The sequence below is a fragment of the Silurus aristotelis genome (genome assembly GCF_946808225.1).
Source record: "Silurus aristotelis genome assembly, chromosome: 17".
NCBI classification, from domain to species: Eukaryota; Metazoa; Chordata; class Actinopteri; order Siluriformes; family Siluridae; genus Silurus; species Silurus aristotelis.
The window spans coordinates 12,329,451-12,351,821 of record NC_139590.1 but is presented as its reverse complement, the minus strand read 5'-3'; the positions used below and the strand labels follow the sequence as shown (position 1 = coordinate 12,351,821).

Below are 22,371 nucleotides of genomic sequence, written 5' to 3'. Positions count from 1 at the left end.
GGCACTTCATGGAGTCATTAACTACAGAGGAGAACGGTCAATATATCTGTAGAGTGCACTGGCCTTTTGTAGAATAGAATTTTTTTCTCTTTCTCAGATCCTTGGTTTAGAGGGAAAAAAGAGCTGCATGTAGTTTTATCATAGAAAATAATAAAGCAAAAGCAGGAAGCGGTCTGTCTATTTCGGTCGGCTTTTTGATCCGTTCTACAGTTTCACACTGTGAAGCAGTGCTGCTGTTTTATTCATCTTCAGTCCATAAAAGCTGTTAAGAACTCTGGTCTGAGATTTAATCTGTTGTTGATTGATTTCTGGTTCCTAATTCCAAAGATTTATTTATTTTTGCCCTTTGCTTCTCAAACTGCTGCCAAGTCTCGACGGTATTTGAATGCTGAAGGCTTGCTCACATTGATCATGCTTTAAGATAAACTGCGTTTGTGAACAGAGGTCACTTTTACTCAAGGATAAATACTGTTTATGCTGACGGCTAAAAGGCCGATTTAGATTATTAGAACATTTTACCACCACATTGATCGAATAGAACTTCTTCGTAGACAGATAAGAACTTGTTCTGAGATCACAAGGGCGGTTGTTTTAAACCCCATTTTCTCCCAATTTGGTCATTTTCCAGTTCTAATGCATTTGCTATCTCACCCCATCACACAAAAGCCACCGACTGGGGACTTCGTTCTTCGACTTCGCCAGTGAGCTTTTAGATGGCTCACTGCTCATGCTGTGAGAAGAGACAGAAGTGCATCATTTGCCTTCTTCCACATACATGACAGTTTTGCTTTTCAATAGAGTGAACGCTTTTCTCCTGTAACACTTGGAAGCCCGTTGCTTGTAAAATTAGTAATATTATTTTTCATACTAGATCATATATAATTACATTGATTTGCAAAAAGACTAGGACTCGAACTTTCCTAGTGCTTTTACAGATTTTCAGATTTTTGCAGCTTGTGTGTGTGTGTGTGTGTGTGTAATGTGTTTATATATTAGTCACAAAATACAGACTTAACAAATATATCTAGTGAATTGAAAAACTCACTAGGAACCTCATTTAAAAAAAAAAAAATAAAAAAAAAGAAATAAAAAAAAGAGGCCACCCCTTCAGCAACCATCTGTTGTCACACTCATGCATGCACACACACACACCTGAGTTCATTCTGTGCTCTGATGTGACAGCCTGGCCTTAAAATCCCGAAGCACTGAGACTCCGGTTTATTTTTTCAGAAGAGTTCAGATTGGTCGGCCCTGAAAGCAGCTGTAGCTCGGTTTGTGGTGCGTTTGATGCTGGATTGCTGAACACACTCTAGCCTTGTCCTTTTGTCTGCTTTTGGTGTGTGACTGGTTACTTGGCCCGTGGCGCAATTTACTCTGGGCTTCTGTACACAGAGGGTGCTCTGGGCCTCAGTGGCGTGGGGACGGCAGTCTCAGCTGGAGGATGACTGTGCAGATGGTTTAGTGGAGATTATCTCAGCAGGAGGAGTGGTTTGTGCAGCGGCCCGCAGGAGGAGAGAGATCTCCAGGCCACAGCGAGACGCTTACTGACTCACTCATACATGCCGATGTAGTGATGCTGACTGAGCTGTGGCCCCTCACCTTCAGCCAGGCAGGCTTCAAGTTTGTAATGTTGCATGCAGGACAAGTGGAACTGTTGATTTCTTTTAAAGTGTCAGAAAATTCTGTAATCCTATTACCTGACATAAGGTGAAACTTGCGAACATTTCGTTATTTCAGCAATGCCATTTGCATCCCTATGCGAGTTTCAATTTTCAGCAAATGGGCCTCCATGCAAATGAAGTGAAACAAATTTCACACCTTGAATGTACATTTTTTAGGTGGGGGAGGAGAGGAAAGATACCTACTGAGTATAATATTGTTCTTCATTAAGTGAAGGAAGCTATCTGGTCCAAGGACATTTCAGAGTGATGTAACGCTTCTTGCTTGTTGGGTGGCCAACTGTGCTGCATGTGATCTTAATGAAAAGATCCCAGCTGTCATACAATAAAGCCAAAACATCATTAGTCATTACGGAAATCAGTTTTGACCTTCATGTTTTTCTCATGTCCATTTTTGTGGTTGGCAAGATGTTTTTTATTTTTTTTTATATGAAGACCGAACAAGTATACTTCAAAAGGTAAAAAATAAATAGATAAAAAAACCAATAAAGAGCTTGTCATTTTCAATTGCGCATTGACAATTCCAGAAAGGTTCCCCATAGCCGATTTATTCTTTCATATTTTATAAAGTCTGTCTTTGTCAAAGTCTGCCTAGATGATGTCAGTGTGTCTGCTGCACATCAGCTTTAATGATGCTGGACCGACTTCAAATATCTAGTTATTCTCCATCAACATTTGATTTCCAGGTATGGAAAATATCGAGGTATTCTCGATTCGGTCTAATTCCTGCCGCCCATTTCATTTCATCAGGTTTGACTGAGACAGTGTGCACTTCAGCATAGTGGGTCAGGGGATCTCGATGTTGGTCAGAGCATCAAGGTTGTCTTAGAGCTATGGAAATGAGCAATCACAGATTGTAAATTGGCAGGCTGTAATTTCCCCATTTAATTAGAAAAATAAAATGGATTAGAGAAATAGAAAAAAGAAAACGTCTTTCTTGTCTCTCCTAGGCTCTGCTATGTTTACCGCATTTGGCAGACACAACTTATAAAAAAGTGCTCTGTGGTCTCTGTTTGTTTTTATTATAGTGTTTTATTAGATGCTCTCTCATCCCCGTTTGTTTTATTATAGTATTAGTCTGGAGTCCGTCTCTCACTCTGCCCAGATTAGTTGCCTACTCTTGTCTGCCACCTTGTAATTGGACTTCTTTTATGCCTGCTATCGTGATGCATGTGATGTGGCGTTTGCGCATATGAAAATTCCCCCTATACCTTAGCTGCCAGCTCTGAATGTGAATTACTGTGTATTACCGTTACAGGATATACAGGGTGACTCTCAGCAGCAGCTCAGGAGCATCTTTTACAGAGCGACTTTTAGCCCTTTGTCTCCCTTATTTTCAACAGAAATGTCTTGGTCCCTGCAGCTTTAAATAATGTTTACACCCAGTGATGTCCAGATGTGCCTAATCACTTAATAGCTTAAAACACCGTTATAACCAGACTAGATGATATCCTTGTTCTTCCCATCTGATTCTAGTTATTTAAACAAAGCAGATTTTCTCTGATTATTGTATGCCTGTTGCCAATGTGTATTCTATACAGTAGTGGAAATCATTTCATCAATACTTATTTCATTGGAAATGCAAATTAATTTATAAATACAGCGGTCCCCTGGAACTCCGTAAACATCTGCAAATTTTGGACGCACCCCGCAGCCCCTAAGGTACCTTAGTCTACCATCTAGACATTGGCACTTTATACAAAAAGGTGTTTTATTTTTATTTTTTATTTTATTATTATTATTTTTTTTATATAAATGTGTTAGTGAAAACATAGTTTAAAATGTCATTCCTAACGTTCCTTAACATTAGGACACGATCCCGCTGCGGATTCCTGCGAATTTTAAGAAAATCCACAACTTGCTGTTAGTTAGGTTCCAAACGAGAACCCGCGAATGTCCGAGCCGCATGTTCCGAACCGCGAATTATCGTGGGTTGACTGTAATATTTATTTATTATTTCTTTCTGAATTTTATATTTTTTTCTCTTCCTGTTAAAATAAACCTGCCATAAAAATTCTACACTTTTCATTTCTTTGTTGGGGGTAAATTTACTAAATCAACAGGGGAACAAATTATTTCCACCACTGCATTTGTTCTGTAGTTTTGTTTTCTTCATTCATTCAGAATTCTAATGAAAGTATGTTATATAGAAACATCTTTGAAATATAAACTCTGTATGGTGGGTGCTTTGTTTGTTCATACATGGAAACTTTTATATGGACAAAATATAACCAGTTATTAGTTGTTAGAGCAGTTTTTCTTCATGTGTAAAATAGGTAAAGTGGAAAAAGGCAGGAGCTGATTAGTGATACCAAGTGTTCAAATAGTTTCTTTTTTTTTTTTTTTTTCTTTTTTTTTTTTTTTTGTAACATCACCTTGTAGACAGAGGCCTGTGACTTGCAGCGGGTATTGTAGGCTTGTCTGATTTGGCCTAAATCTGAATAAAAAAAAAATTCTTAAGTTTGTTAATGAAATAAACACAATCAGATTAAAATCGAATATAATTTTCTGATGAAAATCTCTTAAAACACACTGTTGGTTTTGAGTGAGTCAGTGTGTGTCGCCCCTTTTATTTCATATGTTTTGTATTCTGTTTCAGTGATTGGGTGTTTAAATATTTTTAGTATATTTGTAATAAAGATTTGTTTCACACAGCATTAACCTTAGCCATTACAATTTGGTGTTTCAGTCACAAGTTTGCTCAATGGCTTTCTGCCAATCGTTCTCTCCTTTTTATTGTCAGTAGATCATGTGCTACGACGAATACAGTCTTTATAGACTCATAGCAACTAAGGAGGAAGTGTGGTGTGTTGCCAGAGTATAAATGCTGCTGAATGACAGTAATTGTCTGACTGATTTTGAATATGATGTTCAAATGAAGTGGCTTGCTTCTCTTATTAGTTTTGCTAAAGACCTAAGGGATAGTAATGCTTTTCTTTGGAACCAGATTTGATGTTTATTATCCTGGCACAGGAGGCAGGCAAGAAAAGGTCTCGGTATGCTACTTAAATTGAATTGAACGAATACTTTTAGTAAAAACGCTTAGTTTTGTTTAGTTTTTTTGCAAAATAAACATGGTAGGTGACAAGGTAGGCAAACATAATCATGAGCAGAGGATATTAAGTTGCAAAGGGAAAAGACTTTTTGCACGAAGGCATCAGTAATTGTTGTGGTGTGATGTTCTTTCCTTCCTGTCTTTATTTCCGGCCTTGTTGTTTTGTTCTAGTTTGTTGAAGCAATATGGTGTTGCTGGTAATTTTGCAGACAGCGAGTTATGTGACTTTCAGACAAGCAGCGCGGTAAACAAAAGGTGAAGCTCCAAAGATGAACTGACAGTGCTTTTTAATAGTGTTCCTGTTTTAGAACAGCTGTGATTTATAGGCAGGTTACTGATGCTATCATGCTTTAAATGACTCTTAATAGAAGAAGGTTTTGTTCGTGAAAATGTACCAGTACGTTCTTTATATAGGCTCTTTAATGGAGAGGAGCTGACCCATGAACAGCAGTCTAATGAAGTCCTCAACCTTTGTGCCCCAGCAAGGTTTTTTTGTGCAGAGTTATTGGTCCTGCTACAATTATAAATAGCGATTGTATGTATATGAGACATGCGTATAAGCCTCAGGTGACTTAAATTTCCAGCAGTGCATGAGTCACGCTGTCCAAGCTGACCAGTCTGTTTTACTGTTAATGCTGCGCTGAAATTTGCACTCGTGTACTGTGGGCTCGAAATCGAGTCGTGAGAGGATCGTTATAAATGCGAGTTGGGAAATCAGGTTTGCAACAAGCCGTCTGTGAGATACGGTCCAGAAACTAGAAATCATCATTGGCAAGATCTTTTAATAGAGAAGAGTTCACCACACATTGGTAGACGCAGCACACACATAATGATTAATAATAATAACAAAGTACAACAGTAATATAGTACATTATTGCATTAATAATATACATCCAGGCTGAAACCGAAGGCTGAATCGTGTGGTCCGAGCTCCTGTAGCTCAAACTGCTGAAAAAGTTAATTTTAATACCCTCAATGCTCGACAGGGCAAAACTGTTTAGGCAGCGAAAGGGGTCCTACACAATATCAGGCAGGTGGTCACAATGTTTCGCCTGATCCGTGTATGTATATATAATTGTCAGGAGAAATTCTAGGATCTGCAATGTTGCTTAAGAAGTGCAGCTTAAAACATTAATGCCAATGTTTTAAGCTGCACTTCTTAAGCAACATTGCATAAGTAAGAGGTGATTTAAATACACTGTTAGTGTATACTTTTAGGAGCTAAACACAGATTGTCCAATCAAACAGTGCCTTTTAAAAGTACTTACTGCTTCATAAATTTTTGGAAGAGTATTAGTGTAAATAGCAGTCCTCATTTCTGGTGAGAATCTTGTAGTAATTAAAAAAACAGAGTAAATATTTGTTGTGATTGGTATAATATCTGTTAATTAATAATGGAGTAAATGGTACTATTATTGTAGGAAGACTAGTTTAAATTGAGCTGAGAGATGAGAGAACTTACTTCATGGTACAATAACTAAATTAGATCACCGTTTGTTTTTTTGTTTTTGTTTTTCTTTTGTTTTTTTTACTATGTTTTTAAAAAATGGTTGCAAAATGTTGGTCTGAAAGCTGCTGGATGTCTGCTTTTGGACTTTCATACACTCTGGTAAGAAAAGAAAAACCTTTTTAAGCTACTTGCAGACGAATATTTCATGACATGAGCCTGTTGCTCCCTTATCTGCTATGCAGAATAATCTCCCAACTGCAAACAAAGCCTGTGCACTGTACAGAGTTCAAAGCTGAGTCTCAATCCAAACAATGTACACGGTGTAGGCTGCCAAAATAGTAATACACCAGCGTGTACCTTTGTGCTGTTTACTAAAGTATTAGGCCCAGTGCGCTTTTTTTTTTTTTTTTTATGTGCGTACATTAATGTGCATTTTCCAAATGAAAGCTGTAAGTCTTTTTAGATTTGCCATTTTTATTTGACACTATAAGCAGTTAAAAGCCACAAATGAAAACTAAAACTCTGCCACACCTGAATACCTTTTCCTCTTATACTATAAAATACAAATTTCTTTCTCTATTATGATGAGTTTGTTTTTTCTTTAATATGCTTTTTTCTCTTTTCACTGATTGGCTGTTGGTTTCTGTTTTGTCACACTGTATTCAGGCTACTTCACTGCCTTTAATTGGTGTGGTGGTTTAACATATGAGTTGATTCACATGACACTTGTCTAAACCTCCCACTAATTCCAGCCGCACACATTTTTACAGAGTCAGTGTGTGAAAGCAAATCAAATGTAAATATTTTTATTATACAGAACTACAACAAAATAGCTAATTGTGTTTACAGTACATGGATGAATGCTTTTAATGCAAACAACATTGTTTCCGAAAGTTTAATGATTAAAAATGGGGCATATGTGTGTGTACTGGGTTACTGATAAGAAACTCAAGGATTGTAAACCCCAGCAACACCAAACTGCTCTTGTTGGGATGCTGGATTGTGGTTAATCCTGTTCTCTGACTCCAACTTCCTAAGACTCATTGCATTACAGAACAGTCGAATTCTTTGCTGCACACATCCCTCTGACAAATAAGACACCACTGCCTTCTTTTTCTAATCCGGAGTGATTTGATGCTGATCTGGTCTGATGAATTGTCTTCACTTTTCACGTTATGTGAGTCAAGGTGATACAGGATAGCACGCGTTTCTTCATCTGTTCATATAAATTATTGTGCTACAAACGTGGTTGTTTATTTTTATGGTTTGTTGTATTAGTCATTGAACCTTATGTGCCGCAGGCTATGTGGTGTAAAAACGCTACAAAGCTCTCAGTAAGAGTGATGAGTGAGGAAAAGCACCCTTTTCAGTGATTTTGCTTTACACCACATGCTTAACTGGCTACCTATTCTTTTTTTCATACTAACTATTAGGGGTGTAACAGTACACATTTTCGCACCAAAATCTTTCGGTACAGGGCTTTTGATGCAGACGTTTTTACATGCGGAACATCCGAGTGAAAATCCGAGTTCCCTCAGTAACATGAAGGGGTGGACTGCAAGTTTTTTTAGCCTCGCACTCGAAGTGCATTTTTATTATTATTATTAAATTTAAAAACATACACAACATCAGTGGTGTAAAAAAGAAACTGGAGTTAGCGCAGTGTCACTGTGGCTACTCAACTCTGTACCGGATTAGTTTTATTTGATTTGTGCATGCATTAAACGGCTAAAGAATCCGTAGAGCTAGTATTAGCAGCTAACCAGGAAGTGACTAGCGGCTAACTAGCACTATGCATTCTTTAGAGTTTTATGTCCAGCTTCAAGAATTTCTCTTAAAAGGAGGAAATGAAGACTGGAAGGAATAAAGACATTTGTAAAAGTATGCTGAAATAAGTAGAACAGTTAAGTAGATTATATCTTTAGACATTTAAATGTAAAACACACACATTTGTATTAACCAAATGGGTTCTAACAAATGTAAAATATTTCATAAAATTTTTTTTTTCATTTAAATCAATTAAATTTGTTCCAATGTGATCAAAATAGTAGAAAGTATATATTACTATATACTATACTATCGGATTAGTAATTGAGTGCTGGTGACCAATAATTCATGACTGAAGACTGAGATGTTGTGTACCAGAGATTATCAGTGTGTTCTGCAGGCTTGTGGTCTACAGTCTTACGTGATAACGGTTGTCATTAGCAAGACCGCACGCAGTTAATGTCCTGCTAAGTCAAATCTGGACTGGCTACATCACCCTTGCTGAGAGGGTTGAGTATCTTTTTGGGCCGTGTGCCCAGGTAGTAGCATCTGCTGACTGGCGTATACAAGCAAGGGCCATGTTTTCGCTTTACATTGCAAAGGGGTCTATACAGTGGCTAAATTTCACTCTTGCGTTTTCTAAATCGTCTCTGTGCATTTGTTAGTTGTGGATTCATTCTTTAGCATTACAGGTTTTCTTTCCTTGCCTTGGGAATCATGTTTCAAGCCTGTTCTCACCAAAGATGAAGGGATTGTGGGATTGGCTATGTAATCTCCATTTCTCTGATGGAGGATGATGGTGGATGGCTTAAGACCTTGCACTCTTACACCACTTGCTCTAGACACAGAAACTTTTGCCTTTATTTAGTGTGTTTGTTTTTTTCTTTAGTTTTTTTTTGTTTCTTATGTTTTTACTTATGCATATACTTTTCTTTGGACCTGGGAATAGAGTAAAGAATCCTATACATTCATTTACATTTATGGCATTTGGCAGATGCCTTTATCCACAGTGCCTTCTATTTATCTCATTTATAAAGCTGAGCAGCTATGGGGTTAAGGGCCTTGCTCAGGGGCCCAGGAGTGGCAGCTTGTTGTGGCTGTGTTTTGAGTTTGTGTCCTTCTGGTTCAAAGTCCAATGCCTAAGCTACCACCTCCCCCATTCAATGCTATAGAAACATTTTTCGTTTTTAAATCCATGCATATTTGGATATCTCGTGTGCTAGAGCGTGCCTGTCATCCAGCACGTTGCAAATTTCAATGGTTAGAAATGTTTTTCGAATCTGGAACAATCTGGAAAAAACATTGCCCTTGATGCATACCAGTAGGTTCGCCTCTGTTCAACGTTGTTGTATTGTAATTTAACTGGATCTTTTGGTATTGTGCTAAGTAAGGAGGCGCTTTAGTAGCCCACTGGTACTGTTGAAAATGCATGCCCTCTTTGTTCCTGGTGCAGAGGCATTATTATGTTTCTATCACTGTGTACTGTATATGGTGAAAATGGCAGTCATTTGACTTAAGTGTAAGTAAGGGGACATTAATCTTATCCAGAATTGAATTGGAGGTGAGCTTGATGTTTGATCAAAGACTAAGATGAACTGCTCAAACAAGTAGAATCAGGCAAATGAAAGCCTGCAGCCACACCAGGATAATGTAGGCACAAGGATAAGTTTGTAAGTATTTAAATATCTTGGTAATTAACTATGCAAGTTCATTAAAGTCTGTGAATAATATTGTCTAAAGGGGGTAACAAGGCACCGCATCTGAATTAGTGCATTGTTTGAAAGCACGATGATTGTATCAGTCAGAAATCAGTCATTCACATTGCGATATGTTACACTGTTCAGGTATAACCTGCATGATGGAACTACTATATACAAAGTGTAAGATTAAAAACGAGCCGCTGTGAGTTAATTACGCTGACGAACCAGACTCAGTAATAAGATTGTATTGCGCTAATTATAATTTACAATATCTGAATATTTTCACTTTTCTTTAAAGACTATCGTCAAGACATCTCTACAAACACTGAATAGAAGCATCCGCTTTGTACGACATGAAAATAAACATGTCCTTTGCTACTGTTGCTATCAAAAATTTCATTTATACAGATACATGAAGTTGAAGAGCTCATGAAAGCATCCCAACACAGAATTTATGTCATTCCAAATGCTATTTTTAGCAGCTCCTGCATGTCAAGATGGCAGTTGTCTGGGGCTTCAGTCTTTCCAGCAGTTTGGTGTCTCATTATGAACAGGCCGTCTGGTGGAGGAGGGTCAAATGTAGATACTGAACTGGTGCAAATGAGATTGTACCATCATCCCATGAGTATTTCTGAGAGAGGTTGTAGACAGCGAAGCAGGTTTTTTTTTTTTTTGCGGTGTGTTGGTTGTGTAAAGGAGAACATGCTCATGCCAATCTGCTGCTGATCTTTTAAACTGATTTAATGATGTCTGGTGTTTTCTTTTTCAAGTGAGTGCACAATTTGTTTATTATTATTATTATTGTATATTATTATTATTATTATTATTATTATTTTTAGAACATCAAAACTATAAAATAAGGTTTGATTTTTCATTGATGCTTGTCTATCGGTTCAGCGAGAAATCAATGTTCTGTTCCTTACTAAACTGCTGACCTTTGCGGTTTTTCTTCTCTATTTTGCTTCTTCTTGCATCGCATTCAGCTGCACAACTGTGATGGCCTCAGCCATACTGAAATTTGAAAAAAGAAGAGTCATCATCATAAAAAGTGAAATGCCCATATACATCCAGAAGACAGCTTTCCAGGAGCGTAGAAATCTTCTTGTTTGTGGAAGGGGTGGGGGATTTGCTGGGATTGTTTTTAACTATGGCTATATTTAAATATAGTCTGAAACATAAGCGTTTTTGGTAAAAGAAAAACATGACGTTCTGCAGCGACACAGGACAGAGCGTGTAATGGAGAGTTTATTGGAATGGCTGCGAGGGATATTGAAGGAATAAATGCATTTTAATCTGAGCCGCAGCTTGTAAAAGCTGAAGTCAGTCATTCTCAGGTTTTAATACTGAGCTCAGGAATGTTTTGTTCGAAAATCCTCCCACTGTTGGAACGGTGACCGTATGCCACCCCAAATTTATAAAATACTGAAGACTGTTTATATTTGCAGTCTTTCTGTCTCTCACTCATTCGCTTGACCTTTGTGTTCCCGTTGTGCAGTTTCTCAATGTTCTTCATGCAGCACAGATGTTGTACCACGAGAGTTGTCACGCTTCACTAATAATTCAGTCTCATCTCCCGCACCCTCGAGCCTCCCTTCCCTTTTAGTAGCTTTTGAAATGGCTCTCATGTTTCCAGAATATTCCGACCGGCCCTCGAATTGGAAAATGAAGCATATGTGATAAATTAGAATACAGTTACCTGAATAGTATGTGTTAGCGAATTAGAGCACAGTAATTATTTATTTTAAGAAGTGATGTCTCTTTAAAAAAAAAAAAAAAAAATAATAATAATAATAATTTGCACAAAGCTCCCAGTTTGCTCCCCCTGTCCTCACCTGTAGTCAGGCTGCGTGTAGTGACCAAAAGAACAAGGGCACAAATATTAGTGGCAGGTAGCTGGGCTTTATCTCTGACATGTTGAGGAACTCAGTAGTCAGGAAGTGTTTTCCAATAAACCTGCTGAGCTTCAAATTGAGATGTCAGTTGATGTGGTTTGTGAATTTTTCAAGCATGTCCCTTGGCTCGCCCATGGGAGAGACATGTATCTGGCATGTCTCCCTGAACAGAGAACCCGGATCAGACCCAGGATCTGCTGGATAGATTATATCTGACAGATAGCTTGAGAAATGTCCCAGGGCAGGAAAGTCTGGTTGAGGATGCTGAAGTCTGGACAGCCGGGGGGTTATGGGGGTGTGGGTGTGCGGGGATATTATATGGTCCGGACCGTTGCCTCTTGTCGGACGGCATCAGCTGTTTTTTCGGCAGGTCCCGCATGTGGTGGAGTTCGACAGCGAGAAAGAGAACTCCGATTGGCTATTTAGCTTAGCGAATAAGCACATAGAAAAAACCCGGAACTGACGAACTGTCATTCTTGCCACTTGTCCTTGCAACTTGGCGGACATTATTTTATAAAATCTACACGAACCTGTTAGCAATGATCGCTGCAATTTTTGGTGCAAACGCTACATCCTTAAGATATTCAGACTTCTAGCTCTTCCGGTTCCCCCGTTTTAATGCTGAAAACAGATTACTGCCACCTGCTGATGTGGGAGAGTTATCTTTTCACTTTTTAAAAATGGCAAAAATCAACTGATCAATCAGTCGACCTCTAATATTTGTATATTTCAGTTTATCACTGACAGCTGATTTCATCATACGGTAGAGCGTTCCCTTTTAGTCCTATAGTACCTTCCCCATTTATTGAGCAACTAATGTATTTTTTTTTTTTATATTTAAGCATTTAACAACATCGTTGTGAAAAATCTTTCCCAGGCAGCTAGGGAGAGGACTTTATTGCGAACAAGGACATTGCTGATTGGTGGTCATATTTGTAGCCTTGGTGATATGATTAAAATCACAAGGCAAGTGTTAGTGTGTTCTTGAGATTTTGGCTGTAAAATGTATTATCCTGATTGATGTGCATGTGAAAAATGTACACAAGCAATAACCACTTTTCCTACTGAGACTGTTTAGTTACATTAAACTGTCACTAGAGTCTTATTCCCTACAGTGGCATATTATACATTTATATACATAGTTTCCTCCTCCCTTACAGATCAACTGTTGTTTTTTTGTTGTTGTTTGTTTTAAATAATGAAATTTATTTATATAAAGTAGATAAAGATGTATCTGTGTTCTTTGTCTTGTTGCAGGCAGTGTTCACACTTCTATTGGGACCATTTACATTCTTCAATGTACAGAAGACCAAATACCTTCAGATCTTCACCTCACTAATGAGATGGATCGGTAAGTTCACAGAAAGAGACGGTTTATTTACTCTCGACATGCAAAAAAAAAAAAAAAAGGATAAAGTAAAGTAGTTTTTTAAAGTAGTGAGCTTTGCTCCCTTAAATCCCTACAAATTAAGTGACTGTGGACAATTTTATACATGCATACACCTGACATTTCCTGCTCTCTCTCTCTCTCTCTCTCTCTCTCTATCTCTCTCTCTCTCTCTCTCTCTCTATCTCTCTATCTATCTATCTATCTCTCTCTCTATCTATCTATCTATCTATCTATCTATCTATCTATCTATCTATCTATCTATCTATCTATCTATCTATCTATCTATCTATCTATCTATCTATCTATCTATCTATCTATCTATCATGGTTTTTCTCCAAACTGTTACCACAAAACTGGAGGCACACAATTATATAGCATGCCTTTAGATGCAGACCTGGCAATGCCCCTGCATACAAAGCGTGCTCCATAAAGATTTGGTTTACAAGATTTTGTAGAGGAAGATCCGGAATGGGCTGCTATAGAGCTCTGATTATCAACTGTTTGGGGTAAATTAGAACCCTGACTGCACCCTGGGTGTCCTCCCCTACATCAGTACCTGACTTTACTAACAACCTTGTGGCTGAAAAAACACAAAAGTCCACAAGCACATTATAAAATCTAGTGGAACATCTTTCCTGAAGAGTGGAGGGAATTATACGAGCAAATTGGGACTAAATGTGTAAAAGCACATACCTTACTTATGACCAGGTGTCCACAAACCTTTGGCAATATTTTGTGTTTGTGTGTGTATTTGCATGAATTGCATTGCAACATAACTCATTTGTTTGCCAGATTTTCCTGGTCTTTTGCGAATAGCAAGATAGACCAAAAACTTATAGGGAATTATTTTTATAGGGAGTTTTTGTTGAAATAATGAAATTTATTAATTAAAATATAATTATTAATTATAAAATGCGGGGAGTGGTGGCTCCAGCGGTTAAGGCGCTGGGTTGCCGATCGGAAGGTCTGGGGTTCAAGCCCCGGTATCGCCAAGCTGCCACTCTTGGGCCCTTGAGCAAGGCCCTTAACCCTCTATGCTCCGGGGGTCCCTTACGAGGGAAATATTAAGGTCCGTGACGTCGGAGTGACGTGGGGCCACCTTCCCGTGGGCTCACCACCTGCAGGAGGGATCGTGAGGGGCTGTGGGGATTGGGCAGCAGTCGAAGGCGGGGGTCTGCTTAGACTGCTGCCCCTGTGACCCGAATTATGGATAAGCGGGAGAAAATGAATGAATGAATTATAAAATGCAGTAAAATGGTAATACAGTACAGCACTGTATACAAAAAATAGCATTTTTGGGGTGGCATTTGTTTCACAGGCTGTTTTGGAACCTAACCACCACCACCATAAACTAGGGATTACTGTGTTGCGTTTTCTCTTCTCTGTGGGAAAGACTAGACATGTTACTGCTTGGCGATTCCACTTTGTATGACATGAGGCCTATGAATACATGGCTGGTATGGATTTAAAGAACTCGAATGGCCTGCACTGACCTCACTAAACACTTTAGGTATTGGAATGCTACCAATGCCTGACCTCACGAATATTCTTGTGGCCACACCCATGTTCAAAATCTGCTTGAAATTCTTTCCAGAGCAGAGGTTATTTTAAAGTAAAATATATCTGCAACAGGATGTTTAATAAGCACCTTGGTGTGATCAGTCAGGTGGCCCTATAATTCGAGGTGTTCTCAAGCTTATCTTCGTCCTTCCTCGACAGTCACTCACATGGTGACTGCATGGAAATTCACATGGTTCACAAAACACAGCAGCCGTGAATCACTGCTCCCATGTGAGCACGTGTAAATTTTAACATACAACACGGAAAGAAAAAACAAAAAACAGAGCCAATGTTAATTTGCTCACACCTCATTTTCAGGCTACATATTTTGCTTTATTGTTCTTCTGCTACTGATTTTGCTTCCCTACTTGGCCTCTGCTAATGATTGATAGAACATGTCATGACAGCAGCCCTCAGTGCCACACTGGCTAATGATTCAAAATAGCTGCTGCAGAAGTGCTTCATTTCTCAACAGAACCACTGGCACGGGCTGTGCTGCTTCCCGGGATGGATAGCCAGTCTTTAGACCTCTAGGGGAACGAGAACCAGGGAGGAATAAAGTAGCTGTCATAACACTGAGGGTTCAGACAACATTTTAACCAGATCCTCGAGTCGAAGAGCAGACTTCATGCAGCATTGCCTAGTAACCAAAGTTTTTATGCATCTGTCTGGTTGTAAATATAGATCAAATTGAAATGAATTGTGGTTAATTGCCATTGCCTTTTATTACATGCATACATAGCTGCTAATTATGTGAATTAAAGAGTCCCACTGTGGGGCTGCTATACCCTTGTGGGGGGGAGAAATGTTCCTTGCTAAGTAGTTTCTTAATTACAGATCACAGTTTCATTAAAATAACTTAATTGTAACATTGCTCTTCCTGAAAATATTCATAGAACATTCAGTGTCACTATGATTTTAGAAAATACATTTCAGAGATCAGTGAAAGGAACGAGCTATAGTACAACACAATTTAATTTCCTGCCGTATGTTTGTGCCTTGTTACGCCTTGGAAGTTTTTTCCATCTCGGGCAAGCTCCTCTAGCAGAAACGGTAATTCATGTGAGCTGTCGAAAGTTTTACAATTCCTATCCTTAGCACTGTCCGGGAGCTGTGTGCATTTTCTTACTACTAAGATCGCTTTTCAAAGAGCCATTACTGCAGCGTGGTTGCCCAGAATCGAAGATTTCTTATTCTGCGAGAACATGTTGCCCTACAGCAAGAGGGACAGGTGGATTGCTCTGAAGAGTGCCAGCCCATGCCCTAGTCTCCACCACCTCTTCACTAACGACTGCACATTTTGGAGGGTTTATTGGCCATACAGCAAAACATGGCTCATTTAATCCTGCTAAATTATTAACCTACTCCTGTTATCAGCCGGTTACTGAGAAATGTTGTGCCACTGAAATTACTCAAAGTTGCAGCGAGGACGCCTTTAATAAATTTTAAGGAATAAAAGCTGTTGGTATAAGTGCCTATATGGTGGATGGTGCCTTTTTAGCCTCTGACAGGATTTTCTTCTATAATCCTCTGTGCTCTTAGTCAATATTCACAGCAGACAGCAAGATAGGCCCAGACCCCCTTGTGTGCATCTTCAGTCATCCGTAATGCTTTGTGAAAAACACCATGGATGGTCATGTTTGTGTGTCAGATTAGAAGCTCTGTGAGCACCAGGGGAGGTACCGGACTTTTAGCCTTTGTGCCATTTGCTGTTGGCCCTACCATAATGTCATGACCTCATCTTCAACTTGGTAGAGAAAAAACATCCTACTATGTGCCAGGGGTCACACTGCAGATTGCTGTACAGTTTTGTACAGTATTTTATTTATTTGTGTTTTATCCTCTGAAAAGTTGTAAAGGACCCTCTGCAACCTCTTAAATAAACGTATCCTTGCCACCCCCTGGATTCTTTCCATTATTAAAAATATATCAATCATCTTTCTAAGCAGAGCGTAAATACATTTTCAGGATTCCGAATACATTTATAGTGTGTTCCTCCTTTAAATTCTGCTTGAAGGAAGATGATTATCAGTTCTTGTCTCCCTAGCGCTGACGTGTGGGGGAGGTGGTGAGACGTGCGTATTTAATTGATATTAAGTGATGTGACTGCGAGAGAGGGTCTTGATTACTGAATGTGGATTAATTAGCCCATCTTGCTTCCTGAAGAAGGTTTGCGAGCTTTCCGGAGGAATTTTGTTACCGTTACCGCCATGTACGTGCAGGAGGCTCGGAAAACAGATTGCACTTAATTCATGTAGCGAGTCTGTAATAGCAGTAGAGTGAGTCTGTAATTGTAATGTACGCAATTTATGGCTTCCTGGAGCATTTGAAATGCAACATATTTTCCAAAAGCATGCTTACAATGACCCCATTAATTAATCTTTCATATAAGCGTAGTGCTCAGGTTTTTTAATAATGCTTTAATAATGCTTGTTTGTGCGTCAATACAGCATAGACCAACCGTGAGACGCACCATAACGTCTATGAAATATAGCTATACTTTAATGAACACCTCGAAGCAATGAGGCAGCTCGAAGGAATCTGGCCTCGAAGAAAATGTATTGGTCAATTCTTGTCAGCAGAGTACTGCAATTGTTGTCTACACAGGCTGCAGAGAACTAAAGAGAAATTTGTATTTGCTTAATTGGCTACAGCATCGTTCCTTCCTTTGCTTCCTTTAGTCTTCGGAATAACAAACTAGAAGGAGAATACGTTTACCTCTCAATTATATGGATTTTGTCTCTGGAAAAAAAAAAATCTTTCAAACTAGGTGTGTGGCAGGCTGGAAACAAGTTGCCTCTGATTGTGTACTTTTTGCTTTGGCTTCATATTGATACCCATTATCTCTACATAATGGTTTCCTCTCTAAAACTTTGATTTCCACTGGGCAGTAAATTTGGGCTCGATTAGAAGAAAGCATTCAGATGTGTACAATTCTGTACAGCTCAGTCAATACCGGCTCAATAGATCGTAACTAAACCTTTAATCACAGCGGCTGACGTCGATTGCACTGTCCTATTTACTGAGCTCGCTTTCTTTTGTTTCTGTGTCTGGAGCTGTGGGGAAGGTGGAGAAGGACTGGGATTTAAGCCAGCACGGTGCTTTTTAAAGTATTTAAGTATTTTAGACAGTCAGATTTTATGTCGTCTTTTCATCTTTTTAAAGTGACTCACTTTACAATGGATGGAATGATTCAGAGCTCTTCTCAGGCATGCAGTGCAATGGTGCTGAAAGAAGAAGACAATTGTTGTTTAAAGTGGGAGGAACCTTTTTAATAAGGTCTCCTACATAATAGAGTTCTTTAAAAGATAACAGGGCCTGTCTGTGCATGGCCATTCCATGAAAACATCCCAAACGTACATATTCTTAGCATTTCCGCTGCTTAATAGTGGCTGATCTAGTAGTGAATAGTTTCGACAGTTAGATATTCTATAAATATAAACAAGAAAAGTTATGCACTTATTATTATTAGCTCATATGGTACGTTTAGATTAGCAAATTTGGTGTTTTAAAAAAAAAAAATATTTTATAAAAAAACATTTTTTTTTTTCAATATTTCTTTTGAAAAACAGACATAGTCTCATCAACAAATAATTGTTAGAATTATAGTTAATTTGTATTCAATTTTGCATGACAGAATTTTGTGGATTTTATTTGTTAACTGGATTAAAGTTAAATTACATGTGCCTTGTATATACTCACTCCTGACGTCTACACTATTTGTTAAAATTTGGCTATCAAAATGAAGTTGGTCTCAGGCCAGTCTATATGGAGTTTTGTTGCTTCTTGGGGCACCTTTCTCAGGGCATGCAAAACTGTCGGGTCGTTGGAGTATTCTTCACAAGGCCCTTTTTTTTGTTTGTTTGTTTTTTTTTTAAGTTCTGTTTATAAATCAGCAATGCAGGTTGATTAATAACCGGTTTAGGGACATGATCTGCAGCTAGTTGATATGCTGTCCAATGTAGCATGTGCTTACCTCTCACTTATAAGTCCTGGCTGCTTACAGAGATGTTGAACCTACCACCAAAAAGGAACAGTTAATCATTACCGCTTGTATGGTCCTGAAGAGACGGTTGATTTAAAATGAATCATCTACTATTTGATTTTATAATTGCGACTGTATATATTTAAATGGATGTTGACAAACTCACTTCCACTACGATCTTGAGTGATGGGGAATGACGAACTGTATCTTCTAGCACTTCTCACATCTCTCCCCGAGAACAGTGGCACTGTTTATTAAGATGGAGGAATGCCTTAGAGTGTTGCAGTTCCCAGAATTATTGCTTGCCTTATTTTACACTTCCCAGGTCCTCCTTGGTGTTAGACTATTTGTTTGTCTGGCAATTCAGCGGCGTGCAGTCAACCCTTCAATTCTGCTGAGCAATGTTTTGCATGAATTAAACATGCACTGGTTTAGCTGTCGGAATGTTTCCGTGTCTTCTATACGGCACTCAGGGTTAACAAACCAGACCTCCTGCACCGGTGTCCGATATAGACCCATGAATAAGACTCGAAGACATATGTACCTGTAGCATTTACTCATCAACAAGCTCACTGTTGGTGGGGGGATGAATTCAGGCAGTGTGATGAATTACTTGGCAATGTGCTGACACACACACTCACATTTCGGCTCTAACCAGTGGAAGTCTCCATGGTGAAGGTAAAAGCATGTGTACAGCGTGCTCTCATTGTAGAGTGGTGCGTCAGAAATATTGTATTAAACTTTGCTTTGATTCTGTGACTGTTGGTGTTTAGTGCATCATGGGTAATATAGGAAGAATGGGTCTCAACAGTGACTGGGTTTTGTTATTTTAAGAATTTCATTCTTAAAGTCTGCTGCTTTGAGACAATGTCCATTGTGAAAAGCGCTATAGAAATAAAGTTGACTTGACTATTAAAAAAAAAAAAAGCAACGCCTCTTTGATTAATGCAGGACAGCCTCTAAAACATGTTTTAGTCACGCACTACAAGAAAAGATGCTTATGTAAAGATACTTATGTTGCTTATACTGGTAAATGTGAATTATGTATTTCAAAGTATTAGTTAGTTACTTACTGGGAAGTTCTATTCATCTTTTGTTAAAAGTACATAATGTGCACCCCTACAAGTTTACATTTACAGCATTTGGCAACCGCCTTTATCCAGTGTGACTTACAAATGGGTAGAGGAAATTGTACAACCAGAAGGACATCTAAGCATTTAAAACTTTTTTTTTTCCCTTTGTGTCATGCCTTCACCAACTCACACAGTGCATAATTACCTTCTGTCAATATGACAACACCTGCAGTGACAACTAGAAAACATTTTATCTCTGTATAGGTCGTTTAGAGGTTGGTCCCAATGCCCAGAACATCACAGTGCAAACGACACCCGTGTCATTGTTGTGATGTATTTTTTTCAATGCAAACCTGCAAATAGCCCTCTGTCCTACTTATCAATTATTTATAGGGAACCTGCTTAAATGCTTCCTAGCTTAAAATCTTCCTAGCTAGGGTTAGAACGAAAATGATCTTTGTATTCAATCAGCTTGTACCAGTAATTAAGTGTTTCTGAGTTTTTTTGTTTGGACGTGGCCTATTCATAATTTTTTTGAAAGACCTGCATGTAGTTTCAGCCAATGAAGGTCTAGTAGTCTTTTAACACGAGCTCAACAAAAACGGGATAGAGATGCGGACCTTTTTGAATCAAGTGTATGTGAGATCTAAAAGGACTTAATCGTCAGCTCTGCAAATGGTCCTAAGCAATTTTGTTGCCGTTTCTGAAAATTTGAAATGATGGCTAGTTAGAAAGCTAAAAAGCCATTTGCAAAAAGCCACAATTTCTTGCTGAGAGGCTGAACTATTACAGTGCAGGTCAGTACAGATGAAGTAAAAGTGATGGTACATAATAGCGCATAGCACGCTTGTTAAAATTTGCAGAGTTGTTTGATAACGGTTGTCTACCTTCTTTTATATCTAAATTAATTTTGTGTTGCTCAATGTTATCTGTCAGTAGTTTAAATAGAGATTAGGAGATAATTGCTTACATTTTCTGATTTAAGCAACCAAAATTATGAAAAGCTGTATTTATAGAGGATTGTGACATTTTCTTTCTGTGCAGATTGTTCTAACGGCTTCCTCTCATTTTTTTTATTTTTAGTCTCATTTTTAATGGCTAGCATTTCTTGTAATTCAAATGAGGACACTGGCATTTTCCTGTTTCTTGGAGAAAGCGGGTTGACGAGGTCCTCATTTATTTCTACACTCACTTGCTCAGGAGGCTCACCATCATGCTGTTCACAGTGACACCCCCCCCCCCCCGAGTACATTTTGTCCTCGTAATTGGAACGTTCATTTTATTCCCATGGCATACATTAAACTGTCACAGACGTAGCACACTGCTCCTGATTTATTTATTGACTATTGGAAGACTTCTCCCTGTCCAGTGAAACCTAGACCTTGGACTCTACACAGGGATTTGAGCAGACTGTCCTTATGCTAGCCTCTACTTAAGGCCATGTGTGTGCTACGACCCAATTAATTTTCCAAGCCAACATCGACGCTTTGCACTTGCTGATTGAGCCCAAATGTATTGTGAGAGCTCTCCTACAAGGACAAGAGAATCTGTCCCCTTCCTGGCAAGGTGGTCGATGCATCATGCATCCTAAACAAGTGAGGGTGCAGTGGAGGAGGAGGGCTGTGACTAATTCCCTGTAATGGTGTGATTGAACAGTGAAAGGTGAAAAGCTTGCATTCGACACTCCGTAACAAGAATGCCAAGCCTGCTTTGGTGTCCCTTAGAGAGACAAGGTCCCTTGAAGTCACCAATGATGCATTAATTTCTATTGATTAGATGTGGCCTTTTGGTTCACTGCTGGACATTAGGATAGTTTTGCACTTCATTTATGCATGTTGAGCAACACTGTGGTCTAAAAGAAATGAATAAACAACCTAAATTACAGTTGAAATTTACAGCCGTTTATACAAACTGTATAAAACTATTAGGCAGGTGTGAAAATAAATGCTGTAAACTAGTGGTGTTTAAAAACACAAAAGACAGTATAAAATATGGAAAGTAAATGAACAGAAGAGAAATTCAAATCAAATAAATATTTGGTGTGACCACCCTGACAGCATCAATTCTTCTAGGTATGCTTGCACTTGCAGTATTTGATTGTGTGACCAAATCTCCAACTACATTTTCAGAAATTCAGCCCCAAACCTGAGAAAAACCTCTGCCGTGCTTCACTTTTAGAAAAGACCTGTGACATGAAACATTCACACCTCACCGTAGTAGCAGTAGTTCCTCACCCAGATTTAGGCCTCCTACACAGCTGTTTCTGTTTTACCTAATGACTGTGTTTCACACTACATATGAAATTGAGGACCTTTAACACCTGCTTGGTTTAATTGATTATTCACGGAACTCTGATCCTACTGAATTCCTGACTTTGTTCGTGTATAACGTGTATATACAGTGAGGAAAATAAGTATTTGAACACCCTTCTATTTTGCAAGTTCTCTCACTTAGAAATCATGGAGGGGTCTGAAATTGTCATCGTAGGTGCATGTCCACTGTGAGAGACATAATCTAAAAAAAAAATCCAGAAATCACAATATATGATTTTTAAACTATTTATTTGTATGATACAGCTGCAAATAAGTATTTGAACACCTGTCTATCGGCTAGAATTCTGACCCTCAAAGACCTGTTAGTCTGCCTTTAAAATGTCCACCTCCACTACATTTATTATCCTAAATTAGATGCACCTGTTTGAGGTCGTTAGCTGCATAAAGACACCTGTCCACCCCATACAATCAGTAAGAATCCAACTACTAACATGGCCAAGACCAAAGAGCTGTCCAAAGACACTAGAGACAAAATTGTACACCTCCA

The 22,371-nt window shown here is 38.7% G+C and overlaps 1 protein-coding gene across 1 annotated transcript in view; it reads left to right on the top strand.

Moving 5' to 3' along the window:
• tmem104 (transmembrane protein 104) overlaps window positions 1-22,371 on the top strand; it is a 48,555-nt gene that overhangs the window by 20,954 nt on the left and 5,230 nt on the right. The window contains exon 9 of the mRNA XM_083565671.1: window positions 12,801-12,894. Coding sequence (XP_083421797.1) covers window positions 12,801-12,894 — 94 coding nt within the window. The remainder of the gene's footprint in view (window positions 1-12,800; window positions 12,895-22,371) is intronic.